The following is a 19268-nucleotide window of genomic DNA, read 5'->3' as shown; positions in this document are numbered from 1 at the left end:
GGAAACGGATTAGGAATTCGTTATAAATCACTTCTCGTATCCAGCGCTAGATGTGAGTCAAAGACGTGAGGAGATTTTTTATTTTTTTTTACTTTATTTAGCACCGCCCTTCAGAAGCTACATAAGATATTTACGTTTGCCGAAAGACAAAATAATAACACTTTACACCGATCGTCCTGTTCAAAAGTTTACACCCCCCCTTGCTCTTAATGTATCGTGTTGCCTTCTTGAGCATCGGTGAACGTTTGCACCTTCTGTAATAGTCGTGTACGAGTCCCTCGGTGTGAAAAGATGGATCTCAGCATCATACAGTCGCTGATGGAAAGGGCTCAAATATGCAGAAGCTGCTGGAAAAGTAAAGAACGTGCAGGACCTGGAGGGTTTTACTGAAGAACAGTGGGCAGTTTAACAGCTCAGGATAAACAAGGGACTCATGAACAACTATCACAAAACATAAACACGTCGTGTCGTTAATCATCCAGGTAACGACACACGGTATTAAGAATCGAGTGTGTATAAACTTTTGAACTGATTCATTTGTGTAAATTCAGTTATTATTGTCTTGTGGACTATATGTAAACATCTGTTATGTGAAATAGCTTCTTCAGGGCAGGACTAAATACACAACTAAATGCAATTTTAATGATCCCTCTTTTTTTTCACTTTAAAGTGCACCTATTATGGTTTTTCAAATATTCCCTTTCATGTAGTGTGTTATATACGTAGCTGTTTGTGAATGTAAAAACATCCGCAAAGTTTCAAAAATCAAAGCGCACGACGAACAGAGTTATCGACTCCCGAAAGAAGGAACCGATTCTGAACAGCTGAAACGACTCGTTAGTGATTCCAGACTTTACTTCCTGTACTTACCTACGTAGGTTTGTAACAAAAAAGCCCCGCCTCTGCTCTTCATCCGCTGCTCGCTTACAGCGGTAGACCAATCACAACAGACGGGGACATCTGACCAATCAGAGCAGAGTATGCTCTCTGAAAGGAGGAGTTTAGAACGAATCCTTTAGAACGAATCATTTAACGAGTCGTTTGTGACACTGTGGGGAAAAAAGGTAATGCTGCAGTTTAAATTATGAGCGCGTTAAAGTGTTTTTTTGACCTCGGATGCGTGTAAATATATCGTATGAGACCTTTAAAACAAAATTAGGCACGTTTCAAAACCATAATAGGTGCGCTTTAAAAGAAAACACCATTAAGCTTTGTTACGCCGGGTGCGACGCTGAACTGTGATGCAGCAAGAGCGGCAGATTGAAAACAAACACTTGGCTGGCTGCACGTGTCTCAGAGGAATCATGTGTTCCTCTTTGGTGGCTGTTGAATGATGGGAGAGAGCTGGCTGGTGAGTCGGAATTGGCAGGGAGAAAATGGGGGAAAGAATCCGCCCAAAAAAATAGAAACACACAGCCATTTTGCTTCCTCTTTCTGAATGATTAATCTCTCTGTTATTGCCTCAGGAAGGTAATTCCCATTCACAATTTTGCTAACACTGTATTTCCACACACGAGTCTCACACACACAGAACAGCATGGTACACTTACATCACAGTGTTTCACTGCCAGTGTTCTCACAATGACTTCTTCGTTTGTGGGTGATTCTGCAACCTAACAGAACAAACAACACACAGCGGAATTTCAGCCCGAGCACTTCCTCTGATGCAGCAGCCACTGCGCTGTGGGCCAATGAAGGATTTTTCACTTTCTTTGTTCGTAATAAAAACAAGGAACCAACTCAGTCTCACAATGCTTGCACAATACCATTCGAGGTCAGCCTGGTCACACGTGCACTGATGATAATGATTTCGTAGGAGGCACTTACAGTCGAGACGGTGAAGGGACCGAATGTGGACGCATCATCTAGAGGAGACCAGTAGACCTCACATTTTTTCTGTACAGAGGAAAACAGTGTGCGGAGAAATGACACATCCGGTAACGGTCAGCACGGTACAGATCCCGAGTATTCCTTTAATTTAGCGCAGTCTTTATATTAACCACAAGACAAACACGCAGTGAGACAGAAGAGCTTTACCTTCCCCAGCTCGATCTCCTTACACGCCATGATGATCACCTACAGCACAGAGACGACACTCGTCACACAAACATTCAGACTCTGATACCGTGTCCGTGTAACAGACATACACACACACACACACACACACACAGACAGATGGGTAGACAGATAAACAGACACAGAGACTCACAGACTGGCAGTCAGACAGACAGAAAGATAGACACTGACAGAAACGCAAACAGACAGATTCATATACTGACACACCGACTGGTATAAACAGAGAGGAACAGGTAAGCAGACAGACAGACAGACAGACAGGCAGACACAAATGATAATAAACTGATAACCAATTGAAAGCTGGATAGACAGACAAAACAGAAGGGCAGACAGACAAGTATATCCAGAGAGATACACAGACGGAGAGACAGGCCGTCAGCAACACACATAAATAGATGGAATAACAGATAAATAGACAGGCAGCTAGATAGATAGATGGATAGATAGATAGATAGATAGATAGATAGACAAACAGACAGATGGCCAGACAGAAAGACAGATAAACAGTTAGATAAAGGGATAGACGAATAGACGGATAAACAAACAGACAGACTGACAGATAGATTGATAGATAGACAAAGGGGACACAGATAGATAGATAGATAGATAGACAGACAGAGGGACAGACAGACAGACAACTAGATAAATAGATAGACAGGCAGACAGATAAACAGTTAGATAAAGGGATAGATGAATAGAGAGATAAATAAACAGATAGATAGATCGACAGGCAGAGGGACAGACAGACAGATAGACTGAGAGATAGAACCACAGACAGACAGACAGATAGATAGACTGAAAGGTATATAGACAGAAAGACAGACAGATAGATAGATTGATTGACAGATAGAACCATAGACAGGCAAACAGACAGACATGGACAAAACACAGACATACAGATAAACAAACAGATAGATAGATAGATAGATGGATGGACAGATAGTCAAATAGATAGACAGACAGACAGACTGATAGATAGCTAGATCTACTTTACACTCATTTACCTTGATGTCATATTCCCAAATCATACGCCAGAGATCCACCACGGTGTTACTCAGAGGGCCCTGTGTGGCGATGTACGTGTTGCTCCCTGCCACCCCCTAGTGGACAAACATCAGCCTCTTACCAGCATAAACTACAGCCATGAAATTCAAACCAAAGCTAAAATACATTTCTTATGTCTTCATGTCATATTGTTCATAACAATAATAACAATAATAATAATAATAATAATACAGGCAGGGAATATGTCCTGGGAGCTTGCAGTGGTTTGTTTTATGAATATAATGGCAGTGTTAATGTGTATGAAGTCTGAAAATCTCGATCTGTTCTCATGTCCAGTGGCGTGTACGTGTCAGACCCCTGAGATCAGTACCTTGATGAAACTTGCATTAATGTAATCACAGCTATACTCGGGTGTCGTTGGTCTTAGAATAACGCGGGTTTGATCATCTGCAAAAGAAGAACGCCAACGTTATATAAGCTTATATACAGTCCACATCAACACTTCAGCAGAACACCGAGCGAGGTAACAGTTTTCATTCCTTCTACAGCATTTAGTTTGTAGCCACAGCTTGACGAATCGGTGAGATTTCATAAAAGTGTTCTTTAAAAAAAAAAAATTTTTTAAAAATTCTATTACCAGACCTTAGGGATGGGCGATATATTAAAACTTAAAACTATACCACGATATATTTTCTGGTATTTATTGCGATAACGATATCAGTGATGATATAAAATACAGCACCGTTCACCACTGTTTTTATCTACGAGTGATAGCTGTGATCTCTGGAGCCTCGGAAACACAAACGTCGATCTAAAAGTAAGACTGTAAACAAACCAGTTCCAGATTGTAGAGGTAGCTCCTCGTTTAGCCATGAACTCCTGCTCGTACTCATTTTCGCTCTCGGGTCGCAGAAATACATCATCATTTATCGTTATTATCGCGGGAAGACTCGTTCTTATTGTGGGGAGAATTTCTAGCGGTATATCGCCAAACGATCAGATATCGCCCGTCCCTGTTAGATCTCCTTCGGCATGACACGCGCTCGTGCGTTTAGCTTCCGTGACGCAGCGGACTCACGGTCGGACTTTAGCCAGACAAATCGGTCATAGCGCGGATGCAGAAGTGGCCTGGTAGATTAGATCGGATTACTGAGACCGAGGAAGAGCTGATAAATAAGATGCTCGGACTGTGGTGTTACTTACAAGGCAGTATGTCCTTGTAGCGGTTTTTCTTCGCGTTTTCTTTGAGTCCTCCGGCTGTTGTAGTCAAACCGTAGTTCTCTTTCAGCAAGCCGCTCTCATGCCTAATCCTCTGTATTCACACACACACACACACACACACAATTCACACATAGTAATAAGTACGTAGTCCGAATGATGTCGATTTTCAGTTTACAAAGCACACTTTTCTTATTTCACCTCAAGGTCGATGGAGGTCACCGAACCCGGTATGTATAACGAGCGCTCGTTATTTCTGTCAAAACGGTGCATTATGATATTATTTGCTCGCTTCAAAACGGTTATACGTTTGGAAAAACCCTTTTATACCAACTCATACACTTTTCCTGTATTAACTCCCCTGCCATTTTCATTTTCAATAAAATATTCATTATGACAGCTGAAAAGGTTAAAGATGATCTGTATAAAGTTTTTAAAAAACACACACACACACACACACGCTGAATCACTGAATCGCCTGAAGCTACACAATACATCGCTTCATGTAAAGAATGAAGAAAGAATTGTTAAAGGACGTTTTGTGGTCTTGTATTCGCTGAACGCTTGATGACAAAATTAGGATAATAAACTCCAAGCGGTGATGAGTCGAGAAAGAAAAAAAGAAATAAGGCGCGTAAGTCAACAAACTAAACAAAAAGGTCCCTGGTTGTAGGAAAAAAAAAAAAAAACAACAACATTCAGATAGATCTTTTACAACTTTATGAAAATAGCCAGCCGGAGCAGCACAATGGACGAGTCAGGAATGTCTTCCTTTTTTTTTTCCCTACGTGACTCGATATCGCCTGCCGTCTTTTACCCAAAAGCGTAAAATCCACTGCTGCGTTCAAATAAAGGTTATAACTAGAAATGCACCGACGTATAAAGGCAATTTTTCACGCTATGGGCCATCGGATCGTTTAAAAACGTCCGATGATCGGGGCCGATTCTAAACTGTCAATCAGAAGAGGGCGGGAAAACACATGGAATTTGTGCTGTGTGTAAAGAAGATGTTTCTCTCTGTGGAATGACGACAAAACTGCAGTTTGTAATCTCTCTAATCTCTGCACTGATAAAATTTTATACCGGAAGTGAGCAGCAGTGAAGCGGGAGTTTTGGTCTAATTAATTAATTAATTAATTAATTAATTATTTTTCTCCCGCTGCCTGCTCGCCCTCGTTCTGAATTAAAGCGCCGGTACACCGTTGAAAGATTTACATGAAGATGAGTCGACAAAAAAGTATATATTGCACAGAAAAATATATTTGTAGAGTGGTGTATTTCATATCCGGTTAATGTTCATATATAAAAAAGTTGATATTATATATGACCAGTTTGATGTTTCTGATGAAGTAGAAATGCTTTTGTTAGTGGAGAGTGAATGTGAGACGAGCAGGAGGTTTTTTTTTTTTTTTACAATTCAGTCAATGTTAATATGAATGAATAACGTTCAATAAGTTAATAATCTTACTTCAATCTTCAGAATTGAGTTCATGTGTTAATTAGAGTAATGTGTTTTCTGTTGATGAGACCAGTTAGTGCGAAACAACTTGTTGAAATGGAGAGGATAAAGTTTTTATTTACATTTCTTTCAGAATTGCAAGGTATGAAAGGATGAACTATCGGTATCGGTATCGGTATCGGCCGATATCACTCTGAATATTCATATTCCCAAAAACGTGTGGAATTTATCGTGTTCCAAACGGCTGCATTGAGTCCCTTTGTGTGTTTGAGACTTTTCACACACTGGGGAGATTTCTGGAATTTTTTTCTCTTCCCATCACTGGTATTTAGGCCTTACCCGCAGTCTTTGTGTTTCATTCCTGAAGCTGTTTAATAATGAATATTTGTTATCATTTCTTTATGACAGACATAAACTTCACACATCAGTTTTTTTTCCTTTTCTTTTTTCATTTTATGTCCGTCATACTCACCTTAGACTGAGTAACCAAATGCCAAGCCCGCCCACGCGGATCTACTACATCTGAACCCAGATTGTTTTTACATGTGGTTTAGCGATAGTGGAATTGTTCACAGCTCATCTTGCTCAGAAGATTCCCTTGCAAACCTCAAAATACACCTACGCGGATGCTAAAAAAAATTCAAGCACGCATTTATCTCTGTTTCATATGTGCGCTCTTTTAAAATATGCCTAAACACTCGTGTACACGCACAACCGTCCGAAACACGAACGACAAAAACAGGCATAACCACAGAGGTTATATTGGAACGAGTACTATTGTATTATCAGATGATCACTTGTATTAGCACCCCTGAGTACTATCACTCACCCTAACCCATTTTCATTTCATTTTATTTCATTTAATTAGAAAAAAAAAACAAAACTTGGTTCTTCCTGTAACTTGGTCTTTTTCTTGGTTCTGGTTATGGACTGAAATGTGACTCACTTGTAACTCAAAATGCAATGTAACGGAAATGTAATAATACACACGGAGTCGTAGACCTGTCACGATAATGACCTTATCGACTTATCCACTTATATACGGACGCGCGACCTCGACCGTTTTTGCTGACCTCTATATCGGCCATTGTGTTTACATGCGTGTTTGTTTACATAAGAATGAATGTCGCTAACATTTTAGGCCTTGTCCTCTTGTCTGCTCTAGGGCTGTCAAATTATTTTTTCAAACTTTACATATTTGCCGAATTGAAGATAAAAATGCACAATTTAAGAATCAGGACCGATTTGAATTAAAACATACTGTTCGAAAAAACGACGGGCAAGATGTTAAAAAAAAAATTTTTGAAGAAAAATCTAGAAAGAATAGTTCTAGTGTTTGAAATAATCCAGTCAGAGTCAGGGGGATCGAGCCGCTTAAGCAGCGTGAGCTGAAGCCGAACAGTGAATGAACAGCGGTAAACTGAAGCGCGTTAATCAACTCGCCCGAACGCGTCCTATACCCACATGAGATTAATCAGACATACATACAACATAAACCTAATATTACAACTCGCTTCTGCACAAAATGACACGAACGCAAGTAAGTGAGGCGCTTAACACCAACTTAAGTGAGGCGCTAGGTAGAACGCTAAGTCACGTTGTGAATACTCTGTTTCCGTAACAACGCGCTAAAGAACTAAAGCATAAACAATTTGCAATATCGTATTCCAGTAGTGAACTCGTTGTAACGTTATTATTTCAGGTGATCAGCTTTCTACGACAAGGGCAGTGTTCACAGGGTTTTTCGTTCATACATGTTTAAGTTAATATCGAAGGTTAAGACGGAGGTTAAGACGGACGCAAGTGCAGGTTGGGTAGTTTAATACGAAAACAAGTCCAAAGGATCCGGCAGAATTCAATCAACATAGACAGGCGACCAGGCAAACAGTCCAAACACATGGTCAAAATCATGAACAAAGACAAAACCAGAATAAACAAACAAGATGTCAAGGCTCGGTAACGGCAGTGACAAACCTTATGAGAGTCTCTTAAGTAGTGTGGTGTGATTGAGAACAGGTTTGTGTGATTAGTCCTCAGGAGAAGGTGGCTGTGTGTTCCATTGGGAGTTGTAGTTGTCGGCTATGTTTGTAATCCGTGGTGCATTCTGGGAAATGGAGTTGCTGGCTGACTAAAATTCTATGGCATTTTAGTTAAATTGACTAAAATGAATGAATATGACATAACGAAATCTTGACCACATTTCAGAAGACAAAAACGCTGACTAAAACCAGCGTGAGAATGAATTCTGGAACTGGCCTGAAAGCCTGGTATTAAATCTTTAGATTTTTATCATTTCATGCACTTTAGTTAAAACAATAAATGCGCTTTACTAACAGCCAGATTTGTTCTTTGCAAGAAACCGAATAACGTGCCGCTGTTTGGTTTGTATTTCTTCGTTACGCCCTCTTGTGGACTGTTGATTGAAACATCTGGCGTTCACTAGTATTTCCCCCTGAAAATAATGGCTTTACAATTCGGAAACAATTCGAATTTTGGAAATATTTAAGTGAAAATGATAATTATCATTATATCAGTGGCATAAAATGGTCAGAAAATGACGGTAATATCGTTTATCGCAATTATTTCTGGGACAATATATCGGCCAACAGAAGTAGTTATCGTGACAGGAATATGGAGTCTTGCACTTTTTTCTGCGATAGATGAAATACGTCTTGACGTTCCACATTATTGTTACTCCGGTAATCGTGGTGGGCGTTGTGCTCTGAATCTGACCACAAGATGGTGTCTTGTCCTTATACATACAGCCCTGTAAATAACTTTTATTAGGGATTGTAGCAATTGTAGCGAATTCTCTAACACATCACAGATAAAAAAGATCATTGTTAAATGATAGAGAGATCATCACGTAGCATCTCTCTTTCTCTCTCTCTCTCTTTCTTTCTCTAGCCTAATAATATTCTTAGCAGACATATTTGGACTAGCATGAGAATGTGGTTTGTTTCGTATAAGATACGGGTGATAGCAGCATATGCTAAATGTTTTATTCCTCTTACACCCCAGCATGTTTTATTCCTTCTATATCAATGTCATATCAGTCTTAAAGTCCCCGTGAAATCAAAATGGAAGTTTTGTGGCTTTTAGTATGAATATGTTCGCCTTAAAGTGCACCTATTATGGCTCTGAAACGTGCCTAATTTTGTTTTAAAGCTCTCATACAATAGATTTACACGCATCGGAGGTCAAAAAACACTTTCATTTGTTCATAATTTAAACTGCAGCATTACCTTTTCCCCACAGTGTCACAAACGACTCGTTCAATGGTTCGTTCTAAAGGATTCATTCTAAACTCCTCCTTTCAGAGAGCGTACTCTGCTCTGATTGGTCAGATGTCCCAGTCTGTTGTGATTGGTCTACCGCTATCATCGAGCAGCAGATGAAGAGCAGAGGCGGGGCTTTTTGTTACAAACCTACGTAGGTTAGTACAGGAAGTAAGTCTAGAATCACTAACGAGTCGTTTCAGCTGTTCAGAATCGGTTCCTTCTTTTGGGAGTCGATAACTCTGTTTGTCGTGCGCTTTGATTTGGAAACTTTGCAGATGTTTTTACATTCACAAACAGCTGTATATATAACACACTAAATGAAAGGTAATATTTAAAAAACCATAAGGTTATCTATAAGCGAGTGCGCTCCAGAACAATGACAAAATTCGCTATTAGTAGATACACGCGTTCAGAATTTACAGTCTCTCTCTACCACCACTACGAATCAACAATTTTGATGACAACATTCTGCACTTCGGCTTCTCGGCAGATTTTCTGTCCAATCGAATGCTCTCTAGAATCTGAACTGTCCCGCCCCCGACAGTTTTCTGGGTGTGAGGTAAGCTAAAAACTACCGGCTAATTAAAAGGGGGCAGAGCCACTCGATTTGTCCCGCCCTGACTTCCTGTTTCAGTGGAAATGACGTCAACACGAATCGAATAACGCTACGCGTTTCAAAGGCACTTCAAAAATCTTTGGACAAAATGACTAGCATGGCCTTCATCAAGGACTATTAACTATATTAACTAACACACCTTTACAATAAAGTATCTCTGACTGGTACAAACGCTGGAGACTCCTTCCATTGCATTTACGGCATTTGGCGGACGCCCTTATCCAGAGCGACTTACATTTATCTCATTTATACATCTGAGCAGTTGAGGGTTAAGGATCTTGATCCCCCACTAACCTCCCACTGCTCCCAGTGACCTCCCACTGCTACCATTGACCTCCCATTGCTCCCACTGCTCCCATGGCTCCTACTGAGCTCCCACTGCTACCACTGACCTCCCACTGCTCCCACGGCTCCTACTGAGCTCCCACTGCTCCCCCTGATACCACATTCCATAAATACTAAATAAGCGTCTTCTCACAGAAAACATCACCAGAGTTTTATTTTTAAACCATGTCCACCGCACAAGTCCCTGTAGAAGCTGTTACTATAGAAACAATAAAGTATTAGAACGAGTGCAGTAAAAGAAACCTGTGATCTGCCTTGCAGTAGGAAATACTCTCAGCGCAGCTGCTGCAGAAAACTAATCAACAGAAAACGAATCCACTAATCATCTGACCCGCTTCTGGTCTATATATTCTTTTACCTGAACTAGATTTGCACTGGTATTTTACGCTAGACAACCTGCGGCTTGCAGTCGTTCTGTTTACTTTTGTCTTAACCTGCCGAAGAAACTTTTTTAAAGTGTACGATGTAGCGTTATACATACATATACATTTTGACAGTATCTGCTGGATGCATGAGAGCAACAAAGTCAGTCTTCCTGCCCCCACAGTGCTTAGAGTGACTATTAATGTCATTAGCGTGACAGAAATTGTGTCTGTGTGGTTCTTGGTCTCAGTGGTGGCTGATTCTTTTTATATAAAAGTGTCTCAAATGCTTCTCATTAGCAGTCCGTAAGCATAAAAACACCTCTTGTTCTGTCAGTGGCTTACGCACAGCCCGTACTGATATAGATATAGATCTATAAAATGGTCTTCGGTGGTGGCTGACAGCCATGGTCATCCACACAGTAAGAATTACCCTACCCACGCGATCTGCGAGCCCAATTCTCACAATACAATACTCATTCTCCTCCTCAGTTCACATGCGCCCTATCACAAGCGCAGCACTCTTCTACATCACTCATAATTACTGATCAAACGTGTATATTATATATATATATATATATATATATATATATATATATATATATATACACACCAGACTGATATTTTTAAGAAGCTGATTTTCTAGATCACTTGTCAAGAGCAGGCGAGAACCATGGGGTTTTTCTAAAACTAACAGTTTAACATGTCAGTAGCTGTGAGAAATTGAAAGCTGTGATGTGCAACTCGTCACGCTTCTGTTTCCTTTACACGGAGTTTTTAAAGCGTTCCTGCAGAAGACACGGCCGACAAACAGTAAGAGGACATGACGACCACGTCAGATCAACCGTTGTGTTCTTTTGGCTGTCAATGCTCCAGTAAATGGCAAGCAGTGCTCTACATAGAGAGGCTCAGAACAAACCCGTGCTACCTTCAAGACTCTAGTAGTCATGTCCGTAGTTGTTTTACAAGAACGTCGGCCTTGTTAAGAAAATTGGCAAAATTGCCCATTTTCTCTATGTGGGAGGGGCCTAGGCTGCGTTAACACCATGTTAAAATTACCGTAATTACTAGAGGACGACTCGGACGCTCTACTCGGAGCTGTTCCCGGAATTAAACGAATCCGTGCGAGATGTTGACAACCGCAAACTTACATTAAACTGTATCGTGTCTTTCTTTCTATATTTTCAGATTAACCTTGCATTATTACGACATTTATAATAGTCAATTATACGAATTATTACGCGGAAATATTACGAGATGACTACTTAACTACGTTTTACTGCAGAAGCCGTCGCCATTTCGAGTGTTTCCACATGACGTTTCAGCACTCGGGTGGTACAACTCGGTGCTCCCGGGAAAATTCCCAGTGTGCGAGTTGTAATTACGAGCTCTACGAGGACCTGAATGCTTTTTACAAGTTGGAATCTCGTAATTACGGTAATTACGACATGGCCTGAACGCAGCTGTGTTCTACTCCCCTTCAGTCGCTAGCCGATCATGAGCGTCTCTGACCTCATGTATGCGAAAGAGGGCAGATAACGAGTGTGTTACAACCTAGCTAATATTCTAGCTCACTAGGAAAGTCGAACGATGTCGCTAGCTAATACTAGCGACAGCTTGCTAGCTAGCGTTAAGTCTCTAACCAACAAAGTATACTGTATAACGTTAATGTTACACGGGCTAATACGTCCTGTCTGGGGAACATCAGCTTTGTAACATGACCTAGCTTCCAACACTTAGCATATTTACCTCAATTATCTGGTTTACTCGTTTCATTAGCTAACAAGCTTTCATAGACACAGAAACACTAATAAGATAATAATCAACGTCAACCTCTTGTTTTCCTTCTTCTTCCCTACAAAAGAAAAAAAAAGGGACAAACAACATCAGGAAGCTGTGAGTCAATCTGAAAATGACACAAACGCCCACTTGCAGTGACAGAGAACGTCTCTGTAGGAACAAATAACCGACTCTGGCGTGTTGACTGTCTCGCCGCTTCGCATCAGGCCGCCTCACACCACCCCGTCGTTGATCATTTTCCTATAACAGCGTGCCTTTGAGTGTTTTTACGCCTCGTTTAATCATACCACGAGTACAGTGTCGTGAACAGTGAGGCTCCTGCCAGTACCGAAACCAAACCTTCGTCACTGGAGAGAATCAGATCACTTTTCCGCAGTGCACCTTGCTCTTGTTTCCGGCCGCTTGTTGCTTGATTGACTTAATTGCATCCTTGCAACATTTAAAAAAATAAATAAATAAAAGTCATGCCTGACTTTCATACTTGTACAAGAAAGAATGTGTATGTAATATATATCATATATATATATGTAATATATACACTAAAGCCTGATGCACAGATGATATGCGAGCATAAAGAGGATTCTTTACCTCTGTGTGCACCATGTTGAAAGCCACAGTGTCGTTTTTACTTCCTTGCGTTAAAAAGAGAACAGACAGTATTATAGTGAAGTTTCACTCAGAGCCTCGGAAAACGCCCGCATCAAATGAATGATATAAAGCTCACCGACATGCCAGAAACCAGGACAGAGATGAGGTTTATAAACCTTGTGGGTCATGTGTTTTGTCCCAAGTCTGCAGCAGACAAAGCACGAAACCTCTAAACCGCAAGAGGAAAAAGTGTGCACTGTGTACCTATCAACATTCTCTGAGGAAACGTTTATGATGTAAGGGCTTTTTTGTTCTTCAGGTCACCACCGTGCCATGTGCAAGAACATAAAGGGGTGCATTTGTCATATTCATAACTGCAGCATGCACACAGCCGTGCAGCGTGTAATGGCTCTGATGTTTATCCGACTGTTAGACTGTTATATGTTAGAAATCTTGCCTATTTAGTAGCTTTCATCTGGTTCAGTTCAGAAAAGATCTGGGTGACAAAAAAAAAAACATCTTCGTGTTAATATTAGATTAATGAGTTCGAGTTCAAGTGGCTTTTATTGTCATTTCGACCGTATACAGCTGGTACGGTACGCAGTGAAACGTTCCTCCAGGACCACGGTGCTACATAAAACAACACGCTAACCACAAGAGACGACACAGAACTACACATTCTACGTTCGATACAAAGATGTGTGCTAACGACACAGGACAGTACGGTACTACTAAAACAGGACAATATGCACAGTGAGTCACAGTGTAGCGCCGAACAGTACACAGTTTTAGTGAATGTAAACATAACATGCTATGACTGAGTATTCAGCAGATTAGCTTATACCAAATATGGACCTAGCCGTTATTGTGGTAGCAGCCAGGTACGGTGTATAATAGTGACAGGAAATTAAATATTATATTTTTATAATACAGTAGCAGCAAAAATGCAACAGAGTCAATACCGAAATGTGCAAATATTGCAATGGGAGCGGGATGGTGTTCAGTTCAGAGTGTGTGTGTGTGTGTGTCAGTCCAATCTCTGAGCATTGAAGTATCTGAATAATATAGCATAATATAATTTAATACGTTAAAGTTTATATCAATCAATCATTAGTATTCAATTGATTCAAACTAATCGTAAAGTTGACATCAAGCAGGGTGGACAGGTTCATCTCGTGTCACGTCATGGCCAGTTTGACTGGTTTAATAAATAAATTTCATGTGCATTTTTAGTCATTTAGTGTTTTTAAGTCGGGGGTGGGGGGTTTCCTCTGGGTTCTCCGGTTTCCTCCTACAGTCCAAAGACATGCGTCGTAGGCTGAGTGGCATTTTCAAATTGTCCCCTGCCTCGTGCCCCGAGTTCCCTGGGATAGGTTCCAGGCCCCCGTGTGACCCTGTGTAGGATAAGCGGTATGGAAAATGGATGGATGGATGGATGGATGGATGCACTATGCAATGAAAACCTTACATTTAACTTTGACTTTTGCTCTGGAAAAAATTCAATCTTAATAGTTACTGTAACATGTTCAGATTAATTCATAAACAACGATCCAAACCATTCTCATTGCTCTTCCTTGCGTCGTAATAATTTCTTAATCGTGATCACAACTGATTTATTTCGAGTTATTGTCTTACAAGACAACAACCTTTTAATACTTGAGTCTTTAGCTAGTACAGTTAGCAACCGCTGCTAATCTGCTAATAGCTGCAACTCGAAACTGTCGGAAAGTATTTGACATTCGTTAATAAAGAAAACCTAACAAATTGCTGTGGTTTAAGAGGAAAAAAACACTTCAGCGGTTATAGGAAAACTTTGGTGTAGATAACGGTAACTCATCGCAATCACTGTTTACCATCACAGATCATTTTCCTATAACATCTTATCTTATAAAATGATTCTGATACAGCAATATACTGTACCTGTAGTGCGATACTGTGCGCCTTGGAGTCATATAATAATAGCTGGATTTCATCATCCACAATGCGGTAACATTTCTCCCAGTGGACTTATTATTTACTACGGCAATGAGGCCATGGGGTCAGAGGTCACACAGCAATTAAAGGTTTGTGCCACAAAGTGTCAGAGGGTTCAAACTCCTGCTTAGTCTTCCAGAACCATGGAAAGCATTTAACCCGATTTAAACCCGATGAAGGCTGTGATCATGAAGAGGTTGTCCGGCTGCATGCAAATATCTGCATCATGCAACAAACAGACCTCTGTTATAGTGAGGCACGAATGTGGATTATTATTAACATATTCAAAGTGTGCGCGAGGACAGTTTATTCCTGGACTTTTAAAGCAAATTCGTAGAAGTATAAGAAGAAGAAGAAGAAGAATTTTCATCCATCCATCCATCTTCTATACCGCTTATCCTTTTCAGGGTCACGGGGAAACCTGGAGTCTATCCCAGAGAGCATCGGGCACAAGGCGGGGTACACCCTGGACAGGGTGCCAGTCCATCGCAGGGCACAATCACACACACATTCACACACCCATTCATACACTACGGACACTTTAGACACGCCAATCAGCCTACCATGCATGTCTTTGGACTGGGGGAGGAAACCGGAGTACCCGGAGGAAGCCCCCGCAGCACGGGGAGAACATGCAAACTCCGCACACGCAGGGCCACGGTGGGAATCGAACCCCCGACCCTGGAGGTGTGAGGCGAACATGTTATTATTATTATTATTATTAGTAGTAGTAGTAGTAGTAGTATAAAAATGCTGGCTCAGTATTGGATTGGATTTGAAATGTTTGTTGTTTGATCCACTGATGTATTTTATTTAATGAATGTTTTATGTTGCTATGGATGCACACACAGATGTTGCACATGGACACAAAGCTAAATTTGTCTCCAAGAACGCCACCACCATGCCTCTGCTGTTCCACGTACGTTTGACAGTTACCATAGTTACTGAAATGACGTCAATACTCAGAGCTCTGACATAAGTGTCAACCTGAAAATGGGGAAGGTGCAGATCATTTCATTCAAAATAATAAGGATAAGAATCATAACCGTCAGCATTCGTTAATTCATTTTAATGACTTCATTGTCGTTATTGAGGATGAGGCGTGAATACACCCTGGATGTGACGCAAGGGCACACACATTCACGCTGGGGGGGTTCACACTGGCGATTTAGTCTGAAACAGAGCAGGGTTTGTGTGAAAAATGAAAACGAGTAACGTGAAAGGTACCGAACCCGAGACTACCTGTAGAAGTTGGTCTGAGTTTGTGTGCACTGGAACTGGAGCAGTGAATGCAACTCGTACTCGGGTCTGCAAGTGTTGGTTTCCACAACACACGTGAACTATGAGTGCAGAGTGTGGCGTGCAGAGATATATTTACAACCTCGTATGCTGTCCTTTTAGTACATATTATTAGCCCCATATTATCTATGGGTGTGTTTGTCAAACAGCCTTCAATCGATTACTGACTGTTTGGTGTAGAGGCGTGTTCGGTTGCGTGGCCCGAACGTTTTCTGAGTAATATAATACAACCAAATACAATAAAATTGCAAACCATAAAGTGTAAAAAAAAAATAATAAAAACGTTTCATTATCGCCTCCAGTACATTCTGTCTTTTTATAGGCTGGGAATGTGCTCCTACTAACATTTTGAAAGTAACAGCTCTCTGTAAATAAACTCTCTGTAAATAAGAATAACCTTTCTTTTTTATACTACCGTTCATACAATTCAAAACGCTGTACAGTATGACCACCGTCACCCTGTGAATCCACGTCGAGTAGAAGGTGGCTTTTTTTTTTCTCCATGTGCCTTTTTTTCGGGGTTTCTCACATTCTTCCCTTGGTCTGTTACCTGACTGTGTTCACCTGTTTGTTGTTTGCTCTTTAATTAGTTTGTCTGTTGCCACCTCTGCCTTTTGTTGCAAAGTCTTACGGTGCATTAACGGCGTGTTCTGTTTTGTTTCGACTCTCGCTACGGACTGTGACGATTATTAGTGGGTTACACCCAATTAAAACACGCGCTGTATTTACGCACTTGCATCCTGACTCTCACTACCACATGGAGCAACGACCAGATCGACGTTCTCCCTGCACACACCCGAACGAGTTCATGAACATGCTGACGATTAGATGAGTGAGGCGTGGTAGATGATTCAGCTTATCAGGTATGTCACATGACGTACAGAAATAAACTCTGCCATGGCATTCCAGGGTCAGGATTGATATCTCACGCCCCACGTTCATTCACCCAAACCGTAAACCGGTACTTCCTTATAACGTCCGTTCGTTGCATCTTTCTTTCTTTTTTTTTTTTTAAATTTTTATCACAAATGACAAACTATATCTTTGAACTCTTATAATAATCGGCTGATTGTACATGGGTTCAATAAGGAACCAGCGCACTTGTCATTTCATTCGGCTACAGCGAGGCCTTGATAGGAGGGACCGCACTTCTGTAAAACAACTTTCATAATGTGAAATACACCACCCTTTAGTAGTCTATGTGTACAGGACTAAAGGTAATGACAGGACAATTACCTCTTTCTGTTCAAGTTATACAGCTAATAGAGTAATCTTGCTTTGGGGAAATATACCTACCACTACATGAAATAAAGCATTTTATTTCAATAATAAAGACAAACAAAGCATTATAAATGACTGTGAAAAGCTTTGTAACTGTACTTAGATTAAAAAAAATACTAACACTATACTACTAACACTTAAAAAAAAAAAACTGAACTAGTATAATTGCACCATCCTTGCTTTTTTTTCCCTCTTGTACAAAATGACACTAATATGATTTTTTTTTTTTTAAATGACAAAAAAAAAAACATCATTTCTAATGACAAGAGCATGATTTTTAATGACAATAACATGATTCTTAAGCTCTGTGCAAGTGAATGAACCTAATGACAAGCAACTCATGACTCCTGGATCACTCCAAAAGCCTAAATTCCATCTTGTTTTTGATTTTAAAACGTATAAAAAATAGCAAATGTTCCTGTTTTGTTTTTTTTTCCTCTCTTCTTGATGATGAACTGCAGTGAGTTACTCACCGTGTACTCAGAGGCAATGCCATTCTCTCCAAAGCTGCTCTCAGCTCGCACGCGCTCGATAAACTTCAGCAGGTACGCCTCCATGGAGTCCCAAACACCTTTGAGTTGTTTTTTTCCTTCTCTTTTCTTTCTTTCTTTCTTTTTTTTTTTTAAAAAACCCTTTAAATTAAATAGTCTTGACCGAAATTCCGCCTGGATGTTTGGACTGAAACTTTAGTTTGTTTCATATTTTAACGCATCTAAAAGAATGTAACCATGACCGCGTTCATCTGTGCGCGAGCTTCGTGTGGTGAGGGTTTTTTTCCCCCCTCCTCAGAGCAACACTGACAGGAGGAAATGATCTCTCAGCTTCTCCACTGTCACTTTTCAGTAGTTTTAAACTGTATTCTGTGTTGTTTTGAAGCTGTTTTCAGTTCGTCCAGCCAGCAGAGAGCCCACAGAGGGAAGTATACCTCTCAGTAACTGAGATAAATCTTACAACCTTTGTAACATTTAAATCTGTCACAATCTGGGTTGCCAGATTGCTGGATATCACGTGTAACAACGTTTGCACGACTAGGGATGAAACGGTTACCGGTTTCACGATAAACCACGATAAAATTCCCCGACGGTTTGTCACATTTAATCATCATTAAAACCGTGCGCGAATATCGTGATTTGTAAATGCTGTCCACATACACACAGTACGAGTCGGACGCAGGCGCAGCATGCAACATTGTTTTTTTTCTTTTAAATTTATGCGTGAAAACGGACGATACAATTAAAAACCAAGCACGAGCCGATTGAGTCGGAATTGCAGCACAGATCAGCGGGAGTCCGATTTCATTTATCACGTGACGAGAGTGAGGCGAGCTGACTGACAAGACGATGGTGGAAGATTTGCTTTTATATACGTGTATATAAACATTTAAACATTCCCAAGTTATGGCCATAATTGTGTCCGACAATCCGTACAATTAGTAATTAAAACTGAATGTTGAGGTAGTAAACAAAAATAGACATTGTCGAAGTAGGAATTCGCACAATCTGGCAACTGTACATACCGCCCAGGTCTATAGGTCACACCTCACCTGTTAGGATGCCGCACCTTACAGTACCCCGCCTGTTAATTACCCAGTAATAAGGCTGTAGTATGCATGGGTGAAGCATGAACAAGTTTTGTTTGTTGATCTAGATTAGCAGGGAAGTAGTGTAATGTTACAGTGTTGCTACAGTCAGATTCAATCACAGCAAATTCTCTTTCTTGTTCTCACTCATGTTGCATAAATTTTGTTTATTAACTATAATGCGAATATTGGCGTTTTGGTAATGATATGGCAGAACGCTGAAGTGTAAATAATTAGTTATTGTTTAATATGTGTCTCGTGTAAACGTCCTGCAAAATGCCATCTGATCCAGCTGTTTAATCGTCCGTTCATGTGACCTAGCAATTAGCTAAAACAAGAGAGGCAGTGTGTTTTTAATCTGCTACAAAGATATGATAAGTATTAT

The 19268-nt window shown here is 40.5% G+C and overlaps 1 protein-coding gene across 1 annotated transcript in view; it reads right to left on the bottom strand.

Annotated features, from left to right (window-relative positions):
* The window catches only part of ptpn18 (protein tyrosine phosphatase non-receptor type 18), a 39591-nt gene extending 21373 nt beyond the window's left edge, over window positions 1-18218 (bottom strand). Inside the window, exons 1-7 of the mRNA XM_053625649.1 lie at window positions 17778-18218; window positions 4285-4393; window positions 3452-3528; window positions 3081-3176; window positions 2038-2076; window positions 1828-1896; window positions 1551-1613 (exon numbers count right to left, since the gene is read on the bottom strand). Coding sequence (XP_053481624.1) covers window positions 1551-1613; window positions 1828-1896; window positions 2038-2076; window positions 3081-3176; window positions 3452-3528; window positions 4285-4393; window positions 17778-17861 — 537 coding nt within the window. The 5' untranslated portion in view covers window positions 17862-18218. The remainder of the gene's footprint in view (window positions 1-1550; window positions 1614-1827; window positions 1897-2037; window positions 2077-3080; window positions 3177-3451; window positions 3529-4284; window positions 4394-17777) is intronic.
* Window positions 18219-19268: the final 1050 nt, after the last annotated feature.

This window comes from Ictalurus furcatus, chromosome 5, assembly GCF_023375685.1.
Source record: "Ictalurus furcatus strain D&B chromosome 5, Billie_1.0, whole genome shotgun sequence".
NCBI lineage: Eukaryota > Metazoa > Chordata > Actinopteri > Siluriformes > Ictaluridae > Ictalurus > Ictalurus furcatus.
Note: the sequence above shows the minus strand (reverse complement) of the source record. Positions and strands in the feature narration are given on the sequence as shown.